We start from the raw sequence: 18,148 nt of genomic DNA, 5'->3' as shown, positions 1-18,148 counted from the left end.
ACCAAAAGGTCGGCAGTTTGCATCCACCAGGCACTCCTTGGAAACTCTATGGGGCAGTTCTACTCTGTCCTATATGGTCACTATGAGTTGGAATCGACTCGACGGCAATGGGTTGGGTTTGGTTTGGTTTGAATCCTGCATCATTAATATCATAGGAAAATCACATCAGATGACAAAATGGTGGACAATCCCACAATACTGGGAATCATGGCAGTCTTAGTTATCCAGTGCTGCTAGAACAGAAATACCCCATGTGGATGGATTTAACAAAGAGAAATTTATTCTCTCACAGTCTAGGAGGCTAAAAACCATTGCTGTTGAGTCGATTCTGACTCAGAGTGACCCTGTAAGACAGAGTAGAACTCCCTCATAGGATTTCCAACGAGTGGCTGGTGGATTCAAATTGCCAATCCTCTGGTTAGCAGCCAAGCTCTTTAACCACTGTGCAACCAGGGCTCTGCCTAGGAGGCCAGAAGTCCAAATTCAGGATGCTAGCTCCAGGGGAAGACTTCCTCTCTCTGTCAGCTCTGGAGGAAGGTCCTTGTCATCAGTCTTCCCTGGTCAAGAAGCTTCTTAGCGCAGGGACCTCTGGTCTAAAGGATGCACTCTGCTCCTGGCACTAGTTTCTTGGTGGTATGGGTCCCCCTATCTCTCTGGTCAACTCTTTTATATTTCAAAAGAGATTGACTTAAAACACAACCTAAACTTGTAGATTGAGTTGTGCCTCATTAACATAACTACAACTAATCCCACTTCATTAACATGATAGAAGTAGGATTTACAACACATATGAAAATCACATCAGATGACAAAATGGTGGACAATCACACGATAGGCTTAATCATGGCCCAACCAAGTTGACACACATTTTAGGGTGGACACAATTCAGTCCATAACAATGGCATAGCCAAGTTGACAGATATTTTGGGGAGACACAATTCAATCCATGACATTAAAAAAAAGAAAGAAAAAACTCAAACCCGTTGTCATCGAGTTGATTCCAACTCATAGCAACCCTATAGGACAGAGAGTAGAACTGCCCCATAGAGTTTCCAAGGAGCGCCTTGTTGATTTGACCTGCCGACCTTTTGGCTGGCAGACATAGCCCTTAACCACTACACCACCAGGGTTTCCACCCATGACTTAGATCAGTGCTCAAACTAGTTTATGTTCCCTGGTCACACGTCTGCTGCCCATTGCCACAGGCTGACAGGTGAGATGTGCCAGCATGAGATTCAGAAACCATCCAGTGGATCCACAAGTCAGAAAATCCTCACACGGCCATCAAAGGTTGGCTGTGCTGTTTTCAGTTTCCTTCATGCAATGCGTGTTTTCACTCTTCTTTCAGTACTCTGCCAGAGACCAGCACCGTTAGAGGATTAGAAAGCATTTAAATTCTATTGAGGCCACTGATCATTTAGCTACTGTCTAGCCCCACCAGTCAGATTTCACCTCTCTTAACCTTTCCTAGAGGCAGCAGTGGTTCAGTGGTAGAATCCTCCCCACCCATGCAGGAGACCCGGCTTGGATTCCCAGCCACCACCTGTCTGTTGGTGGAGGATTTTGTGTGGCCATGATGCTTATCTCTTAGAAGAAGTACAGCCAGAATGCTCCTTAGAAGCAAGGATGGCGAGACTGTGTCTTACATACTTTGGACATGTTGCCAGGAGGGATCAGTCCCTGGAGAAGGACATCATGCTTGGCAGAGTACAGGGTCAGCAGAAAAGAGGAAGACCCTCAACGAGGTGGATTGACACAGTGGCTGCGACAATGAGCTCAAGCATAACAATGATTGCAAGGATGGCGCAGGACTGGGCAGTGTTTCGTTCTGTTGTGCACAGGGTTGCTATGAGTCAGAAGCAACTCGACGGCACCTAACAACAACAACAACATGATGCTGATAAGGTTTCAGCAGAGCTTCCAGACTAAAAAGTACTGGGAAGAAAGGCCTGGTGATCTACTTCCAAAAATCAGCCAATGGGAAAAAGGAAAAAACCCCGTGGATCACAACAGGCCACTCACTCGCCGCCCACCATGGGGTGGCACAGGACCAGGCCATGTCTTTTGTTGTTGTGCATGGGGCCAACTCAGCAGCTAACAGCAGCAAAGACCCACAGGACCTTTAGATGGCTCTTTTCCCCTGAGGCATCCTGGTCTGCATAGGGAGAAGCAAAAGGTCCCAGCAGGAGAAGGCTTGCATGGGCTCCAGCCTACCTGTTAGTTAACGGATACGGCTCAGGTGATGTTTGCATTTTCCTTTCATTAATGAAAGCGTTTAAGTTAGCCTGGCTCGTACCTCCCCACATCCCCCCGACCCCACCACCCTGGCACGCACACTACCTGGCATATCATAGAGAGACTCCTGACCCTCAACATGCTCATCCACCCAGTAGCTCAAGTTCTCTAGCCTAACCCCCAGGGGAGGACGCTAACTAACGTGCCACTGTAGCTTGAAGCCCCTTAGACCATGAGGGATCCAACTGTTTCCTTCTCTGTGGTGGAGGCTTTTAGTGAAGCACAGGTAGCTTGGGGTTTTGAAGGGAAGGCTGACTCAGGGCCAGAGATCTGAACAGGAGAAAGAAAGACAGAGCCCCAAGGCAAAGGAAATGGGGGGGCCTGCACCAAGCCCAGCTCAGGTGGGCCGGAAAGCCAGCGGGCTGCAGAGAGCTGGCCTCGTCTCTGGGGGCTGGCGCTGCATTCATTCTCAGATTCTGGAACTGCTTGGCGCAGTGCCTTCTGCTTTTTAATTAAGCTCCCCTGGTCTCCTGCTTTGGGAGTTTATTCCCAAACACAGGCAGCACTGAGGACATTAGTTTAGGGGTGGGACATGGGGTGGTCCTGGTGATAATGATGGAAGGTCCTTTGCGGTAAAATGTCTCAGGCTGAGACTGGACTGGTGTTCCTCGCTGGGCTGAGATACCACAGGGACTGCAGTAACTTAGCCTCCTGCATCGTGTCACCAGCAACAACAAAAAAACCCAGCTGCCATCACACCACCTCCAATTCATAGGTTCTTCTTTGTAGAGCCCAGCTTCTCAGATTATTTGCTCAGCATACAGACTGAAAAAGTATGGTGAAAGGATACAACCCTGACGCACACCTTTCCTGACTTTAAACCATGCAGTATCCCCTTGTTCTGTCGAAACAACTGCCTCTTGATCTATGTAAAGGTTCCTCATGAGCACAATTTAGTGTTCTGGAATTCCCATTCTTCGCAATGTTATCCATAATTTGTTATGATCCACACAGTCAAATGCCTCAGCATAGTCAGTAAAACATAGGTTAACAACCTTCTGGTATTCTCTGCTTTCAGCCAGGATTCATCTGACCTCAGCAATGATATCCCTGGTTCCACAGCCTCTTCTGAATCTGGCTTGAATTTCTGGCAGTTCCCTGTCAATGTACAGATACAACAGCTTTTGAATGAGTTCCAGCGAAATTTTACTTGTGTGTGATATTAATGATATTGTTCGATAATTTCCACATTCTGTTAGATCACCTTTCTTTGGAACGTGCACAAGTATGAATCTCTTACAGTCTGTTGGCCAGGAAGCTCTCTTCCAAATTTCTTAAAAGACGAGTGAGCACTTCCAGCACTGCATCCATTTGTTGAATCATCTCAATTGGTATTCCATCAATTCCTGGAGCCTCATCTTTCACCATTCCCTTCAGTGGATCTTGGACTTCTTCCTTTAGTACCATCAGTTCTTGGTTATATGCTACCTCCTGAAAAGGTTAAACATCGACCTATTCCTTTTGGTATAGGGACTCTGTGTATTCTGTCCATCTTCTTTTGATGCTTCCTGCATCTTTCAATACTTTCCCCATAGAACCCTGCAATATTGCACCTGAAGGCTTGAATTTTTTCTTCATTTCTTTCAGCTTGAGGAATGCTGAGGGTGTTGTTCCCTTTTGGTTTTCTAACTCTAGGTCTTTGCACATTTCATTATAATGCTTTAGGCTGTCTTCTTCAACAGCCCTTTGAAATCTTCCCTTCAGCTCTTTTACTTTATAAATTCCTCCATTGGCTTTAGCTACTGTGATGGTGAAAGTTGTGTGTCAACTTGGCTGGGCCATGATTCTCAGTGGTTTGGCAGTTAAGATATAGTTTGGTAGCCGTATGATGTTGTGATCACTTCCACGATGAGATTTGATATAATGTGATCACTTCCATGATGAGATCTGCTGGGAGTAGCCAGTCAGTTGAAAGGGAGTTTCCTTGGACATGTGGCCTGCATTGAATATAAGTGGACTTTCTGGCAAGGCTTGTGGGCTTTTGCTCATTCTGGATGCTGCAGCTGTCTCCTGTTGGTCTGACCTCTGGTTCTTGGGACTTGAGCTAGCAGCTTACCTGTGGTCTTGCCTGCTGATATTGGGATTCATCAATCTTCGCAGCCTGTGAGTAAGAGCCCTGTTCTCTGACCTGCCAATCTTGGGTTTGCCAGCCCCTGCAACTACATGAATCAAGAGAAGCCTCTATCCTGTCCTACGGACTTGGGATGTTCCAGCCTCTACAACCACGTGAGCTATTCATTTCCTTGATATAAATCTCTTTCTGTATATATTTATATGCAGCACTGGTTTTACTTCTCTAGAGAATCCAGCCTAAGACAGCTATTTGACATCAAGGGCAAGTTTCAGAGTCTCTTCTGACATCCATTTTGGTCTTTTCTTTCTTTCCTGTTTTTTAAATGACCTCTTGCTTTCTTTTCGTGTGATGTCCTTGATGTCGTTCCACACCTTGTCTGGTCTTCAGTCATTAGTGTTCAACGTGTCAGATCTATTCTCGAAACTGTCTCTAAATTCAGGTGGGATGTACTCAGAGTAGTACTTGGGCTCTCGTGGGCTTATTCTAATTTTCTTCAGTTTCAACTTGAACTTTCATAAGAGCAGTTGATGGTCTGTTCCACAGTCAGCCCCTGGCCTTGTTCTGACTGATGATACTGAGCCTTTCTATCAACTCTTTCCACAGATGTAGTTGATTTGATTCCTGTGTATTCCATCTTGTGAGGTCCACGTGTATTATCGCTGTTTGTGTTGTTGAAAAAAGATACTTGCAATGAAGAAGTCGTTGGTCTTACAAAATTCTCTGATGCGATCTCCAGCGTCGTTTCTATTACCAAGGCCATATTTTCCAACTACCGATCCTTCTTCTTCATTTCCAACTTTTGCATTCCAATCACCAGTAATTGTCAATGCATCCTGATTGCATGTTCAATTTCAGACTGCAGAAGTTGGTAAAGATCTTCTATTTCTTCATCTTTGGCCCTAGTGGTTGGTGTGTAAATTTGAGTAATAGTCTTATTAACTGGTCTTCCTTGTAGGTGTATGGATATTATCCTATCACTGACAACGTCGTACTTCAGGTTAGATCTTGAAACATTCTTTTGACGGTGAATGCAATGCCATTCCTCTTTCAATTTGTCATTACTGGCATAGTAGACCACATGATTGTCTGATTCAAAATGACCAATACCAGGCCACCAGTAGACCACATGATTGTCTGATTCAAAATGACCAATACCAGGCCATTTCAGCTCACTAATGCCCATACGGTTGCCAAACTTAAATTGATTGATTGCTTCTGTTTTTGCCAATATGTGAGGCAAAATCATTGTTTCATCTAAAATATGTGTTTCTCATTAGAAAGATTGAGCACCTTTTTGTCTGTATAGTATCTGCAGATATTTCTTCTTCTGTGAAGCACTTATTCCCTTTATTTCCCATTTTGGGAAGTGGGGCAGGTATTTTGCACTTTTCTCATTTATCTCTAGGAAGTCTTTGTTTAGTAGAGAATTTAACCCCTTGTCTCTGCTTTATCCCTGCCAGTCATTCATCTTTTTGTTTTACTTAATAATACATTTGAAATATAATCAGTCTCGTGACAGTTATGTTTTTGAACAAGTCTTACAGAGCTTAGAAAAATCATAATGAAAGGAAAGTTCCCTTCTTACAGTGCTGCCTCGTGCCAGGACAGGAGCAGCTTTGTCCAAGTTATCTTCGAAGAGCAGAGTGCCGGACCTCCACTGGGGCCGGGCAGGCTGGAGGTGGGACAGAGAAGACAGTCCACACCTCCAGATACACCCCTGGATAGGCACCCTGGGAACTTACAAAGGTAGATGCTGGAAATGTGGCATCTGTGTTCTCCTCCTGCGCACGGGCTGACAATACCCCCTGAGGTCAGTGGTGGCTTCTGTCTGTTTGGAGTAGACCGGCGGGGAGGACTGTGCCTGAGAAAATTCAGCAAACTGTGAAGGCAGCACACTTAGTAAGAGATGTGGTCAGTGATGATCCTAAAGCTCTAGGTACTTTTGCCATTTGAAAATTAAGCCATTGGCGCCACCCAAAATAAAATAAAATATGGTTTCATATGCTTCAGATTTTTAAATCTTTGTTCTTTCTCCTCCTCCAACACGTACACACACACACACTCCAAACCCTCACACATGCACACACATACACCCTGACACACACAAATGCATTCATGCACCATACATTCTCTCACACATGTGCACACACATACACCCCACACACACCCACACACCCCACACTGTCATACACACAAATGCGCTCATGCACCACACCCTCTTGCACATGTGCACACTCACGCACACACACCCACACGCACACGCACACCCACATGCACACACACCCACGTGCACACGCACATACACCCACGTGCACACACGCACACGCACACGCACACCCACACGCACACACAACGCGAGCTATGTTACCACATGATGACTCTAATCCTCCCGGAAATTCTAACTCCACGGCTGTCTCTGTGCAGATTCTCCAGGCGTGCCCCCCAGTGCCAATGCACACCATCTGTTTAGAGGATTCAGTTTTGTGGCATCGAGCCTGGTCCAGGAGCACTCGCAGCAAGACCCCCACAAGGTCACAGTTCACCCCATCGTGCAGGTAATCCCCGGAAAGCCCTGATTCCTCCACGTCCAGCAGGTCCTCATTGACAAGGCCCAACCGACGCCTTGAACAGGACACCTGTACGAAGACGCAGAGTCGGGCTGGGTTGCTGGGATTTGAACGGGGTCAACTTTCTGTCACTGACCCTTCTCCTCTCAGCCCGTCTGGGTTTAATTTGATCCCTGGAGCCATGTCCCAATGGTGTTTCTCAAGCACGACTTGAACCATTGCTTATACCCCACTTCACATTCATCTTAAAGAAAGAAAAAAAGGTCCTGAGGAGAATGGACTATAGTGGGTCCATGACTGAGGCCCCCCAGGAGTCAAACGTGGGCGTCCCCCGTGTAGAGTCAGGCAGTGCTCTAAGGCAGGGTTTGATCTGTGGGTGCCATTTGTTTCCCATGAAGTGCACTCTTTGGGAGGGCAATAGAAGATGACATTTTTATAAGGCATCTTCCACCTTATAAATGTAAGCAGAATATAGAGAGCTCTTTAAAAGAGAATTACAACTACATTTTGCTTAAGAACCAAGTCCGGATAAGGTGGACGGCCTTGGACTCCCACAGCTATTTCTTTCCCCGTAGCCTTTTGGGGAAAGGTGCCTTGTGTAACGTGGAGACGTGACGTGAGCGTGTACACAGGCCCTCGGCAAGCCGTGCTTTGGAAGCCATGGAGCCCAAGCGGTGTTTACATCCAGATACTGTCTCTGAACGCAAGCCCCAGAGCCACACCCTGGGCCTACCAGTGTTCGTATCTTTTCACTTCCAGTTCTTATTCTCCCTCTGGGAGAATGTGGCAGCTAGTGGAAACCATGCAGCATTGTGCTGAAAACATAAGAGTCATGACCCATAGAATTAGTGGAGGGCTCTGTGACCCTGAGCAAAGAGATCCACTAACTCATCAAATTCATGACCCGGAACCTCCTTTTCTCCCATGCTCTTGGTGGCTGGCGAGAGCCTGCTGATGGGTCTCTTCTCTTGGTCTGTCTCTCAGCAGCTGCATGGGAACAACATCCACTTCACCGATGGCTATGAGATCAAGGAAGACATCGGGGTGGGCTCCTACTCCGTGTGTAAGCGATGTGTGCACAAAGCCACAGACGCAGAGTACGCTGTCAAGGTAAGGCAACATCAGCCTGGCAGGCAGCACGGAAGTCTGTCAAAACACAGCCACGACAGCTTCTGGGCAGGGCGGTGACTCCAGGACACACCTGGGCCTGACAGCACTGTCAGCACTCAGCAGCTCCAGGAAGCGTCTTCTCTCCACTCACCATTTTCCAAGCCCTAGTCGGGTGCCATTTAGTTAGCTCTGATGTTAGGTTGCCCATAGAAGATTGTCTTGCAGATCATAAATATGTTCAGTTATGTCCACACATATATAGGTGTTGGCCGCCTTTAGTAGCCTTAGCTATAATACATACTTAGAATAAAGCTCTGGGCACCAGTATTCTGAAAAAAGGGCTGGGGGGCAGGCATAGCATTTGGTGAAGGAAGGAAGGAGGGAAGGAAGGAAAAAAAGGAAGGAGGTAGGGAGAGAGGTAGGAAGGAGGGAAGAAAAGAAGGAAGGAAGAGGGAAGGAGGGAGGAAGAAAGGAAGAAAAAAGGGAAGGAGGGCGGAAGAAGGGAAGGAAAGGAGGGAGGGATGGAGGAAAAGAAGACAGGCCACTTCATAATTGGGGGAGCATAAAGGAGAACTTGATGGAAACCCACCCTTTATGCAGCCAGCCACGATTCCCACGCATAGACATACAAATGGTAGGGCCTGGGCGTGGATTCTGCTTTAGAGGAGAGAACTTCGTTTATACTTTTAAGTTGTATTTGACATGTGTTCCATAAGCATAAATATGCTTCCTAGAATTTCTTCTGCTTAGATCACTTCTCAGAATGTCTTTAAATAGTCTATCTGGTGACCAGCAGCAATCCTAGAAACAAGCCTTGCTTGCCAGCAAGTGCAAAGAAACAAGTCTATTGTTCAGCCAAGCTCAGCAGCCAGGCAGCCCTTCTAGAAAACAGCCTTCTACTGTGAGCCTGATCAGCTACCATTTTGTGCCTCTGAGAATAATCCCCCATTGACAAAGGCAAGGGCATGTTTCCCCAAATGTCCCCACAGCCAGCTCTCACATAAAGACGCCATCTGAATCCAGCTTTGTCAAACGGTTTGTAACTTGGTCCCCAAAGGCCTTGTTGGGGCCAAGCTGTGATGGAGATCTCTGAAGAATTGCAGCTCCAGCCCATTCCAGGAAAAGAAGCAGGTGGCATAGCCCCCGCTGATAGGACAGGAGAGAGCCAGCACTTCCCATTTCTTTTTGACAGGCCTTAAGCTTCCCTAGGCAAATTTAGCAGGTGTACATTATAGGGATTTCCCTCCCCTTTCAGAGATTACCGAACCCACTGCTGTCAAGTTGATTCCAACTCATAGCGACCCCACAGGCCTTCCAAGACTGTAAATCTTTACAGAAGCAGACTGCTACATCTTTCTCCAGTGGAGGCAACCAATGGTGGTTTCGAACCCCCGACCTTTTGGTTAGCAGTTGATTGCTTTAACCACTGTGCCACCAGGGCTCCTTATTAGAGAGTACAGTGGGTCATAATTTATTGTCTGGAAAATGCTTCAGTTAGCCAAGCACAGGAGGGACTTTCCAGCGCAAAGACCAGGGACTTTCCAGTAAGATGCAGATCTTGCCTGGCGAGCTCTCCGTGACCCAGGCTATTCCAGGAGCGTGTTTAAGCCGGTATTGGAATGGCCACAGGCAGTTCACGTGTCTACGGGCAGGCACAGGTCTCTGGATTTCTCTCAGAGAAGAGAAAGCTGGCAGGAGTTTTCTGGCAAAGAGGTCACTGTTTCCAGTGGGCCATTAGCCACCCACACTGCTTCAACAGAACATTGATCCCTATTCGCTGCCATTTTAACACTTCCAAGGTCAACTGTAATTGAAAGCCACTTGGACATTTTCTGTGTTGTGTTGGTGAGTAGTAGTATTCCCATTTATTGAGAGAGGAACTAAGAAATAGCAAAATTATGTGTGTTTTCTATTGTAGCACAGAACTAAGAACGTGGCATGTAATTGTTCAGTTTGCAAGTTGGATCCCGGTTCAACAAGTGTTCTTTTGAGGGTCAGTCCTTAGAACTTAGCTCCGCTACTCCCGGCGGCCACTTGGACAGTTTGAACATCCACCTGTCCAGGTTCTTGCATCGCTCGTGGATGAAAAAGGGCATCTATTTCATTTTGAGAAACAACCCAGTCAGAGCCAGGCAGGGAGTTCTCATCCAACGACATGGGTGACTCAGAAATCTTCCCTTTAAGAAATGAGTGAGAGGAAGGAATGCAGTAATCTTCCCTTAGCAATCACGCCATGACCAGAAGGCTATGGTTTTTTCCTGGAGCGCTTGTTCTCAACTGGGGCAGCATTGTCCCCGGGAGACCCTGACAATGTCTGGAGACACTTTGGGTTGTCACAGCTGGGGTGGGGGTGCTCCTGGCATCTAGTAGGTCAGGTCCAGGGATGCTGCTGACCATGCTACAGTGCACAGGATAGTCCCCACAACAAAGAACGGTCCATCCCCAGTGTCAGCAGGGCAGAGGAGGAGAAACCCTGACCTAGGGCATCCTACTCGGGCATCTCATGTAGACAAATTCCAGGAGGCTGGTACTTTCGCGGTAAGGGGGGAGTGTTCCATCTTTGTAAAGTTTCAGATTACTCTTTGGTAGCTGTATGACAATCTAGCCAAGTGCTTAGTGCTTCCCATGCCTTTCCCAGGGGTGCAGTAGAGGAGCTGGCTCCACACGGCCCCACACTGTAGCCAAGAGTGACTCAAAGCCCAGGTCTGCCTGAGGGGCAGTCACAGCAAGCTCTCCCTCTACAAGGTCACGTGGTCAGTCTTGGGGCATAGACGGACTCACAGTCATGCTCTTATCCTTGGAAATACCATGGTATTTTGCCTTTAAATTTACCTCTATGTCTTAGAGGTACTTAACTTTGCCCCGATAACGACTCTCTTCCGTTAACTGCATTCACAGCTACACTTCAGCAGAACTATCCAAGCATACTCCCAGTCAACAGGATGGCTGGTTTTGCATTTATCCTCAGCTGCAGTTTTATATCCTTGGCCTAAAATTAGTGAGACCAACTCTAGCTATCATTTAGCAAAGCACTTAGCACAGAGCCCAGTCTACAGTAGATATGCCATAAATGTTGGATGAATCAGAATCCAGATTCTTAGGCTTGCTCTCTCCCTCCTGGACGGGGCAGACCGCCCTGGATCGCCTGGGATCCCCCCCAGAACAGTGGCGTAGACAGCCAGCGTGGTGCTAACCTTCATCCACACAAGCTCCACACGGGATATTCTACCTGTGCGCCTGCACACCGCTGCTGCTGCTGCTGCTGCTGTTGTGTGCTGGTGAGTCAATTCTGACTCATAGTGACCCTATATGAGAGCATAGAACTGCCCCATAGTGTTCTCAAGGCTGTAATCTTTATGGTGGCACAATGGTTAGGTGCTCATCTGCTACCCAAATGTCGGCAGTTCAAACCCACCAGCAGCTCCACAGTGGAAAGATGTGGCAGTCTGCTTCTGTAAACCCTTCGGGGCAGTTCAGCTCTGGCCTGTAGGCCACTGTGAGTAGGAATCGACTTGACAGCAATGGGCTTTGGTTGGTTTGATCTTTACTAGAGCAGACTGCCAGGTCTTTTCTCCCTCAGAGCTGCTGGGTGGGTTCGAACTGCCAAACTTTCAGCTAGCAGCCGAGCACTGAACCGTTGCACAACCAGGCTCCCTGATCCACTGCTAAGATGGTTAAATGAGAAAAACTCTTAAGTCCTGCCAGAGCTTCCCCTTCCCTTTGTCACACATGCTGCCATTGACCAGATGTCCCCTACTTTCTGAGAACAAAGACCCATCTCATTGAGACAAAACAGGGCAGGAGTCTGATATAAAATTTACGTCCACCTGTGTTTCTACAGCCAGCCCCAGGAGGGCAGTGGTAGGGGATGAAATTGGCCAGTACTTTGAAATAATACAGCATACAACTACGTAGATGCCAAACCGTACACCTTGACTGAAAAGGTTAAAATGGAATCAGTTACGAAGTGCTGAAGGTAACTATGGTTGAGTAGGATTAAAAAAGATGTGTATTTGAAAGAAAAAAAATGAAGAAAGGACTCACATTCTTACTCCATCAAAGATGCTGTGCTCATTTTACAAGAATCGAGGGAGAAGGTTATTTGTTTTTATTTTGTTTTGAGGTCTTTATGGCTTTGATATAAACCAAACCCATTGCTGCTAAGTTAATTCTGACTCTTAGTGACCCTATAGGACAGAGTAGAACTGCCCCATAGGGTTTCAAGACTCTAAATCTTTGTGGAAGCAGACTGCCACATCTTTCTCCTACAAAGCTGCTGATGGGTTCGAACCGCTGACCTCTCAGTTAGCAGCCCAGTGGCTTAACCACTTCACCACCACGGCTCTGGTTTGATATAACCAGGTACCTGTTCTAGACAGTAGAAATGGGAGGGTTCCTGGTGTTAACTCTCAGGGGCAAGTGTGCGGGAATGTACAGCTGGTCCACTGTGGAAAAGCTCAGGGTTGTGTGGCTGCTCTCTCGGTTTCTCAGGAGCTTGCTGTAGGTGCACCTCGAGAGAGTTCTTGGCAGTGCCTCCAAGGGCTCACTTCTGCACTTACTGAAAGGCATAGCATAATGGACATGGAGCAACTTACAGGACCAAGGGGCCAATTTTAGCTTCTTGTGCAAAACTCCAGAGTCAGTAAATACACAAGAAGCAGACCACCCAACAGCAGAAGTGCACGAGAGAAGAATAGCAGGCAGAGATAGAATCCAGACTAGCTACAGGTCCTGTGACCGGCCTTTATCAGGCAACACTGATGGTGATGATGGAAAACACAAGTACCTACCTAGTGCCCAGTATACGCCAAGCGCTACGCTGGGCTCGCCGTAAATGTCAAGTCATTCAGTCCTCACAACCACTCTGTGACGTCATTTGATATGGAGTGAATTGTGTCCCCTGAAATCTGAATGGAATCCTAACCCCGGTACATGTGGATGTAATCCTATTAGGAAATAGGGTTTTCTTTGTTATGTTAATGAGGCCATATCCCTGTAGGGTGTGCCCTAAACCATATCACTTCTGGGTTACAAAAAGAGCAGATTAGACTCAGGCGGGCACATCCTGGGCAAGACAGACTTCTTGTGAGGATCACCAAGAAGCACCCGGAGCTACGGAAGGAGAAACTGACATGGCCAAGACCCGGAATCGGAACTATAGCCTTCAGAACCTTGAGAAAATAAATCTCTGTTCATTAAAGCCACCCACTTGTGGTATTTCTGTTACAGCCATACTGGGAGCCTGAGACCATATGCTAAGCTTCTGTGACCTTTGTTCTCAGCCCTTTTCTCCAAGGTCCCTGGCAGCACTGAGCCCAGAGCCTGCTTATACTGCCTGCCTCTCCTCCAGGCAGAGCCAGGGTTTGTTTCCGAAGCTGCACCCCAAAAATTCTAGTGGAGTCAAGCTGCGAACTCAAGAGCTGGCTTCAGTGACAGAGGAGAACCCTTAGGTGAGCCTCCACTCAGGGCGACTCCAGAGTCTCAGGCTCCCACATCCTAAAAAAGAATGTTAAGCAGTTGAGAGAGAGATGTGATCATCCCAACCGGGACTTAGTATTACATGTGGTATTAAATGCACTTGTTATTAGCTGCTATCTGGTCGGCCCCAGCTCATGGCACTCCCTGCACAACAGAACACATGTTGCCCAACCCTGTGCCATCTTCGAGATCATTGGCACGCTCAAGTCCATCGTTGTGGCCACTGTGTATTTTGAGTTCTTCCAACCAAAGGAACTCACCTTCCAGCACTATATCAGATAATGTTCTGTTGTGACCCACAGGATGTGCTCTGGCTAACTTTGGGAGGAGATCACCAGGCCCTTCTTCCCAACCTGCCTTAGTCTGGAAGCTCCACTGAAACTTGTTCACCTTGGGTGACCCTGCGGGTGTTTGAAATACTAGTGGCATAGCTTCTAGCATCGCAGAAACACACAAGCCCCTGTAGTCCACAGCTGACAGACAGGTGGTGGATCGACTGTGTCAGTCTAGTTCAAGAGCGATACTGTCCTGCAGGGTCCAAGTCATCCGTGGCCAGACCTGGGGAGAGAAGCACAACCTCATCCTGAGCTTTAGGATCAAAAATACCTTTGTGATTAGACAGGAACCTTACAGGGCAGTGAGTTCATGTTCACGGGGGGTGGGGGGACAACTCAGACAAGGAGGGCGGGGCTGACTGTACAGCTTGAAGAATGTAATCAATGTCGCTAAATGGTAAGTGTTTATTAAACGACACAGGAAGCATAAAAAGAAGATGGAAAGAATACACAGAGTCACTATACCAAAAAGAAATGGTCGACATTCAATCCTTTCAGGAGGTAACAGATGATCAGGAACTGATGGTACTGAAGGAAGAAGTCCAGGCTGCATCGAAGGCACTGGCGAAAAACAAGGCTCCAGGAATTGACGGGATCTCAATTGAGATGTTTCAGCAAATGGATGCAGTAGTGGAAGTGCTCGCTTGTCTATGCCAAGAAATTTGGAAGACGGCTACCTGGCCAGCTGACTGAAGGAGATCCATATTTATGCCTATTCCCAAGAAAGGTGATCCAACCGAATGTGGAAATTATAGAACAATATCATTAATATCGCACACCAGCAAAATTTCGCTGAAGATCATGCAAAAGGAGCTGCAGCAGTGTATCGACAGAGAACTGCCAGAAATTCAGGCCAGATTTAGAAGAGAACATGGAGCCAGGGATGTCATTGCTGATGTCAGATGGATCCTGGCTGAAAGCAGAGGGTACCAGAAGGCTTTATTGACTATTGCTACGGCATTTGACTGTGTGGGATCATAAGAAATTGTGGATAACGTTGCAGCGAATGGGAATTCTGGAAACTTAGTTGTGCTCATGAGGAATCTGTACATGGATCAAGAGGCAGTTGTTCAAAGAGAACAAGGGGATACTGCATGGTTTAAAGTCAGGAAAATGTGCATCAGGGCTGTATCCTTTCACCATACCTGTTTAGTCTGTATGCTGAGCAAATAATCTGGAGAAGTTGAAGAAGTATGAAGAAGAATGGGGGATCAGGATTGGAGGAAGAATCATTAACAACCTGCGTTATGCAGATGACACAACCTTGCTTGCTGAAAGTGAAGAGGACTTGAAGCACTTACTGATAAAGATCAAAGACCACAGCCTTCAGTATGGATCACACCTCAACATAAAGAAAACACAAATCCTTACAACTGGACCAATGAGCAACATCATGATAAACAAAGATTGAAGTTGTCAAGGATTTCATTTTATTTGTATCCACAATTAACACCCATGGAAGCAGCAGTCAAAAAATCAAAAGATGAATTGCATTGGGCAAATCGGCTGCAAGAGATCTCTTTAAAGTGTTAAAAAGCAGAGATGTCACCTTGAGGGCTAAGATGCACTTGACTCAAGCCACAGTGTTTTCATTCGCTTCATATGCATGTGAAAGCTGGACAATGAATAAAGAAGACCGAAGAAGAAATGTCTTTGAATTGTGGTGTTGGCAAAGAATATTGAATATACCATGGACTGCCAAAAGAACAAACAAATCTGTCTTGGAAGAAGTACAACCAGAATGCTCCTTAGAAGCAAGGATGGCGAGACTTCGCCTTACATACTTTGGACATGTTGTCAGGAGGGATCAGTCTCTAGAGTAGGACATCATGTTTGGTAAAGTAGAGGATCAGTGAAAAAGGAAGACCCTCAAGGAGATGGATTGACACAGTGGCTACAACAATGGGTTCAAGCATAACAACAATTGTGAGGGTGGCGCAGGACCAGGCAGTGTTTCATTCTGTTGTGCATAGGGTCACTATGAATCAGAACCAACTCGACGGCACCTAACAACAGCAACAAATGGTACATGTACAAACTGTTGAATTGGTGTATGTTTTGCTGTGTATATTTTCAACAACAACGATCAAATTAATTATTAATAAGCAATAACTTGGGGAACAGCACCCTCAAGGCGATACAGTACCAAATGAGGAGGGCTTCTGCCACTGAGCAAACAGTGGGCTGGGAGACAAGAAGGGGCAAGAGATAGCCTGGAGATTAGGTAGCCTTGATCTTGGTCAGGGATATCCGTGATGTTTTTTACTTCATACTTTGTAGTTTTTAGATTGTAGCAGGCGTGATGCCCTTTGAAGCTGATGTAAATGGAGCAGTCATTCATTCATAAAGATTGCGTGTTGGGGTTAGATCATCATCTATGAACAACTATGAACAAAATCCACTGCCATCAAGTTGATTCCAACTTGTAGCGACCTACAGGACAGAGTAGAACTGCCCTACAGGGTTTCCGAGGCTGTGATCTTCACAGAAGCAGACTGCCACATCTTTCTCCCGGGGAGCGGCCAGTGGCTTCGAATCACCGAACTTTTGGTTAGCAGGCAAGTGCCTTAACCACCACGCCACCAGGGCTCCTCAGCTATGAACGGGTACCCGGTATCTCTGATCCCTTTTCCCTGTATTTGTAAAATTGGAGTAACCATATGTGCCTTGTATAGCAGCTATACAAGGAATAAATATGGCGTTCAAAAGCAAAAAAAAACTACCTTTGTTATATGAATCATGTGCAAAAGAGAAGCAAAGAGAAACCTGACTGCAGGCTTGGCAGGTGCGCCTCGGGGGGGAAGCGCATCAGCCAGCAGAAGACAGGAACTCAGCTACACGTGCCGCCATGGTCATGTGTCAGTGAAGGGGAGAGGGCTCACAGGCACAGAGCCAGGACAACGCCCGGTGGCTCGAGAGAAAGGAAGCACCACATAACGGCAAGAAAGAAGATGTGGCCGTTAGATAGCTGCATGGATGACTACAGGAAAACTCCTCTCCCGGTGAAGGGGATTCAGAAACACCCCACGCCCAAATGCAGCTGCCTCTCGCCCATCCATCGGTGACAGACGCGGCTGGGTGAAATCACCAAGCAGGTATCGTGAAGCTCCGTCACTGGTATATTCAGTTTCTTTGGTTCCAAACATTTCTCAAAAGCGGCAGCAAATAGCTTGATTTTTCTGAGTTCTGCATCTCTGAGCAGGCTTGCTGCTTAGTGGGGTACTGTCCCGTAGTCTGTAAGAACCATCAAGCTCAAGTATCCCCCCCGCACCCCCAAGACACATGCTACTCAGCTGCAATGACTGTTGTCTAATTGGCACTTCAGGGTCAGCACAGCCTAAGCTGAGTTCTCCGTTCTCCCTGCCAAGCCCTCTCCCTCATACTTTCTCCTGTTGCTGCCGTGACGAGTTACCATGATTTCGTGGCTTAAAACCACACGAGTTTATCCTCTGACAGTCCTGGAGGTCCTAAGTCCAAAACCAGTCTCCCTGAGCTCAAGCAAGGCCTCTGCAGGGCTGATCCTTCTGGAGGCTGCCGGGACGATCCATTTCCTTACCGTTCCCGCTTCCATAGGCCGCCTGCACTCCTTGGCTCATGGCCCTGTCCTTGCATCCCTCCAGACTCCTACTTCTGTTGTCAGGTCTTCCTGCTCTTGATTCTGACCTCCACCTCCATCGGGGCCCCCAGATAATACCCCATCTTAATCACACCGCAAATTCACTCTTGACGGTAAAGTAACATATTCACAGCTCCCAAAGACTAGGACACAGATGCCATTGTTGTCAGCCCCCGATTCACGGCAACCCCACACACGATGGAACGAAACACTGCCCGGTCCTGCGCCATCCCCGTGATGGGCTGCAGATTGGACCGTTGTGATCCATGGGGCTGTCACTGGCCGATTTTCAGTACATCTCCAGGCCTTTCTTCCTAGCCCCTCTTAGTCTGGAAGCTCTTCTGAAACCTGTTCAGCAGGATGGCAACACGCGGGCCTCCACTGACGGACAGGTGGTGGCTGCACGAGACGCACTGGCTGGAATGAGCCCAGGTCGCCTGCACGGAGGGCGAGATTCATCCTCTCTCTCACCCTCTGCCTGGTGGCCACAGTCAGAAGTCTGGCCAGTAGTCCCGCCTCCCCTGCTGCTGCTGACTAATCCAGGCAGCACTTGTCTCTTCCTGGACTACTTTTAGTGGCTTACTAAATGGCCCCCCGTGTCCACTGTCGCCTGCACATGTCTGTTTTTCACACAGCAGCCAAAATTAAACTTCTAAAGCGTCAGTCAGTGCTC

General features: G+C 47.3%; 1 protein-coding gene across 5 annotated transcripts in view; it reads left to right on the top strand.

The window, feature by feature from the left end:
* Positions 1-18,148, top strand: part of RPS6KA2 (ribosomal protein S6 kinase A2) — a 477,450-nt gene that overhangs the window by 431,831 nt on the left and 27,471 nt on the right. For all 5 annotated transcript variants that reach the window (XM_049905293.1, XM_049905278.1, XM_049905303.1 and 2 more), the window contains 2 exons: positions 6,794-6,924; positions 7,921-8,046. In XM_049905293.1, coding sequence (XP_049761250.1) covers positions 6,794-6,924; positions 7,921-8,046 — 257 coding nt within the window. The remainder of the gene's footprint in view (positions 1-6,793; positions 6,925-7,920; positions 8,047-18,148) is intronic.

Source organism: Elephas maximus, chromosome 1 (genome assembly GCF_024166365.1).
Source record: "Elephas maximus indicus isolate mEleMax1 chromosome 1, mEleMax1 primary haplotype, whole genome shotgun sequence".
NCBI lineage: Eukaryota > Metazoa > Chordata > Mammalia > Proboscidea > Elephantidae > Elephas > Elephas maximus.
Note: the sequence above shows the minus strand (reverse complement) of the source record. Positions and strands in the feature narration are given on the sequence as shown.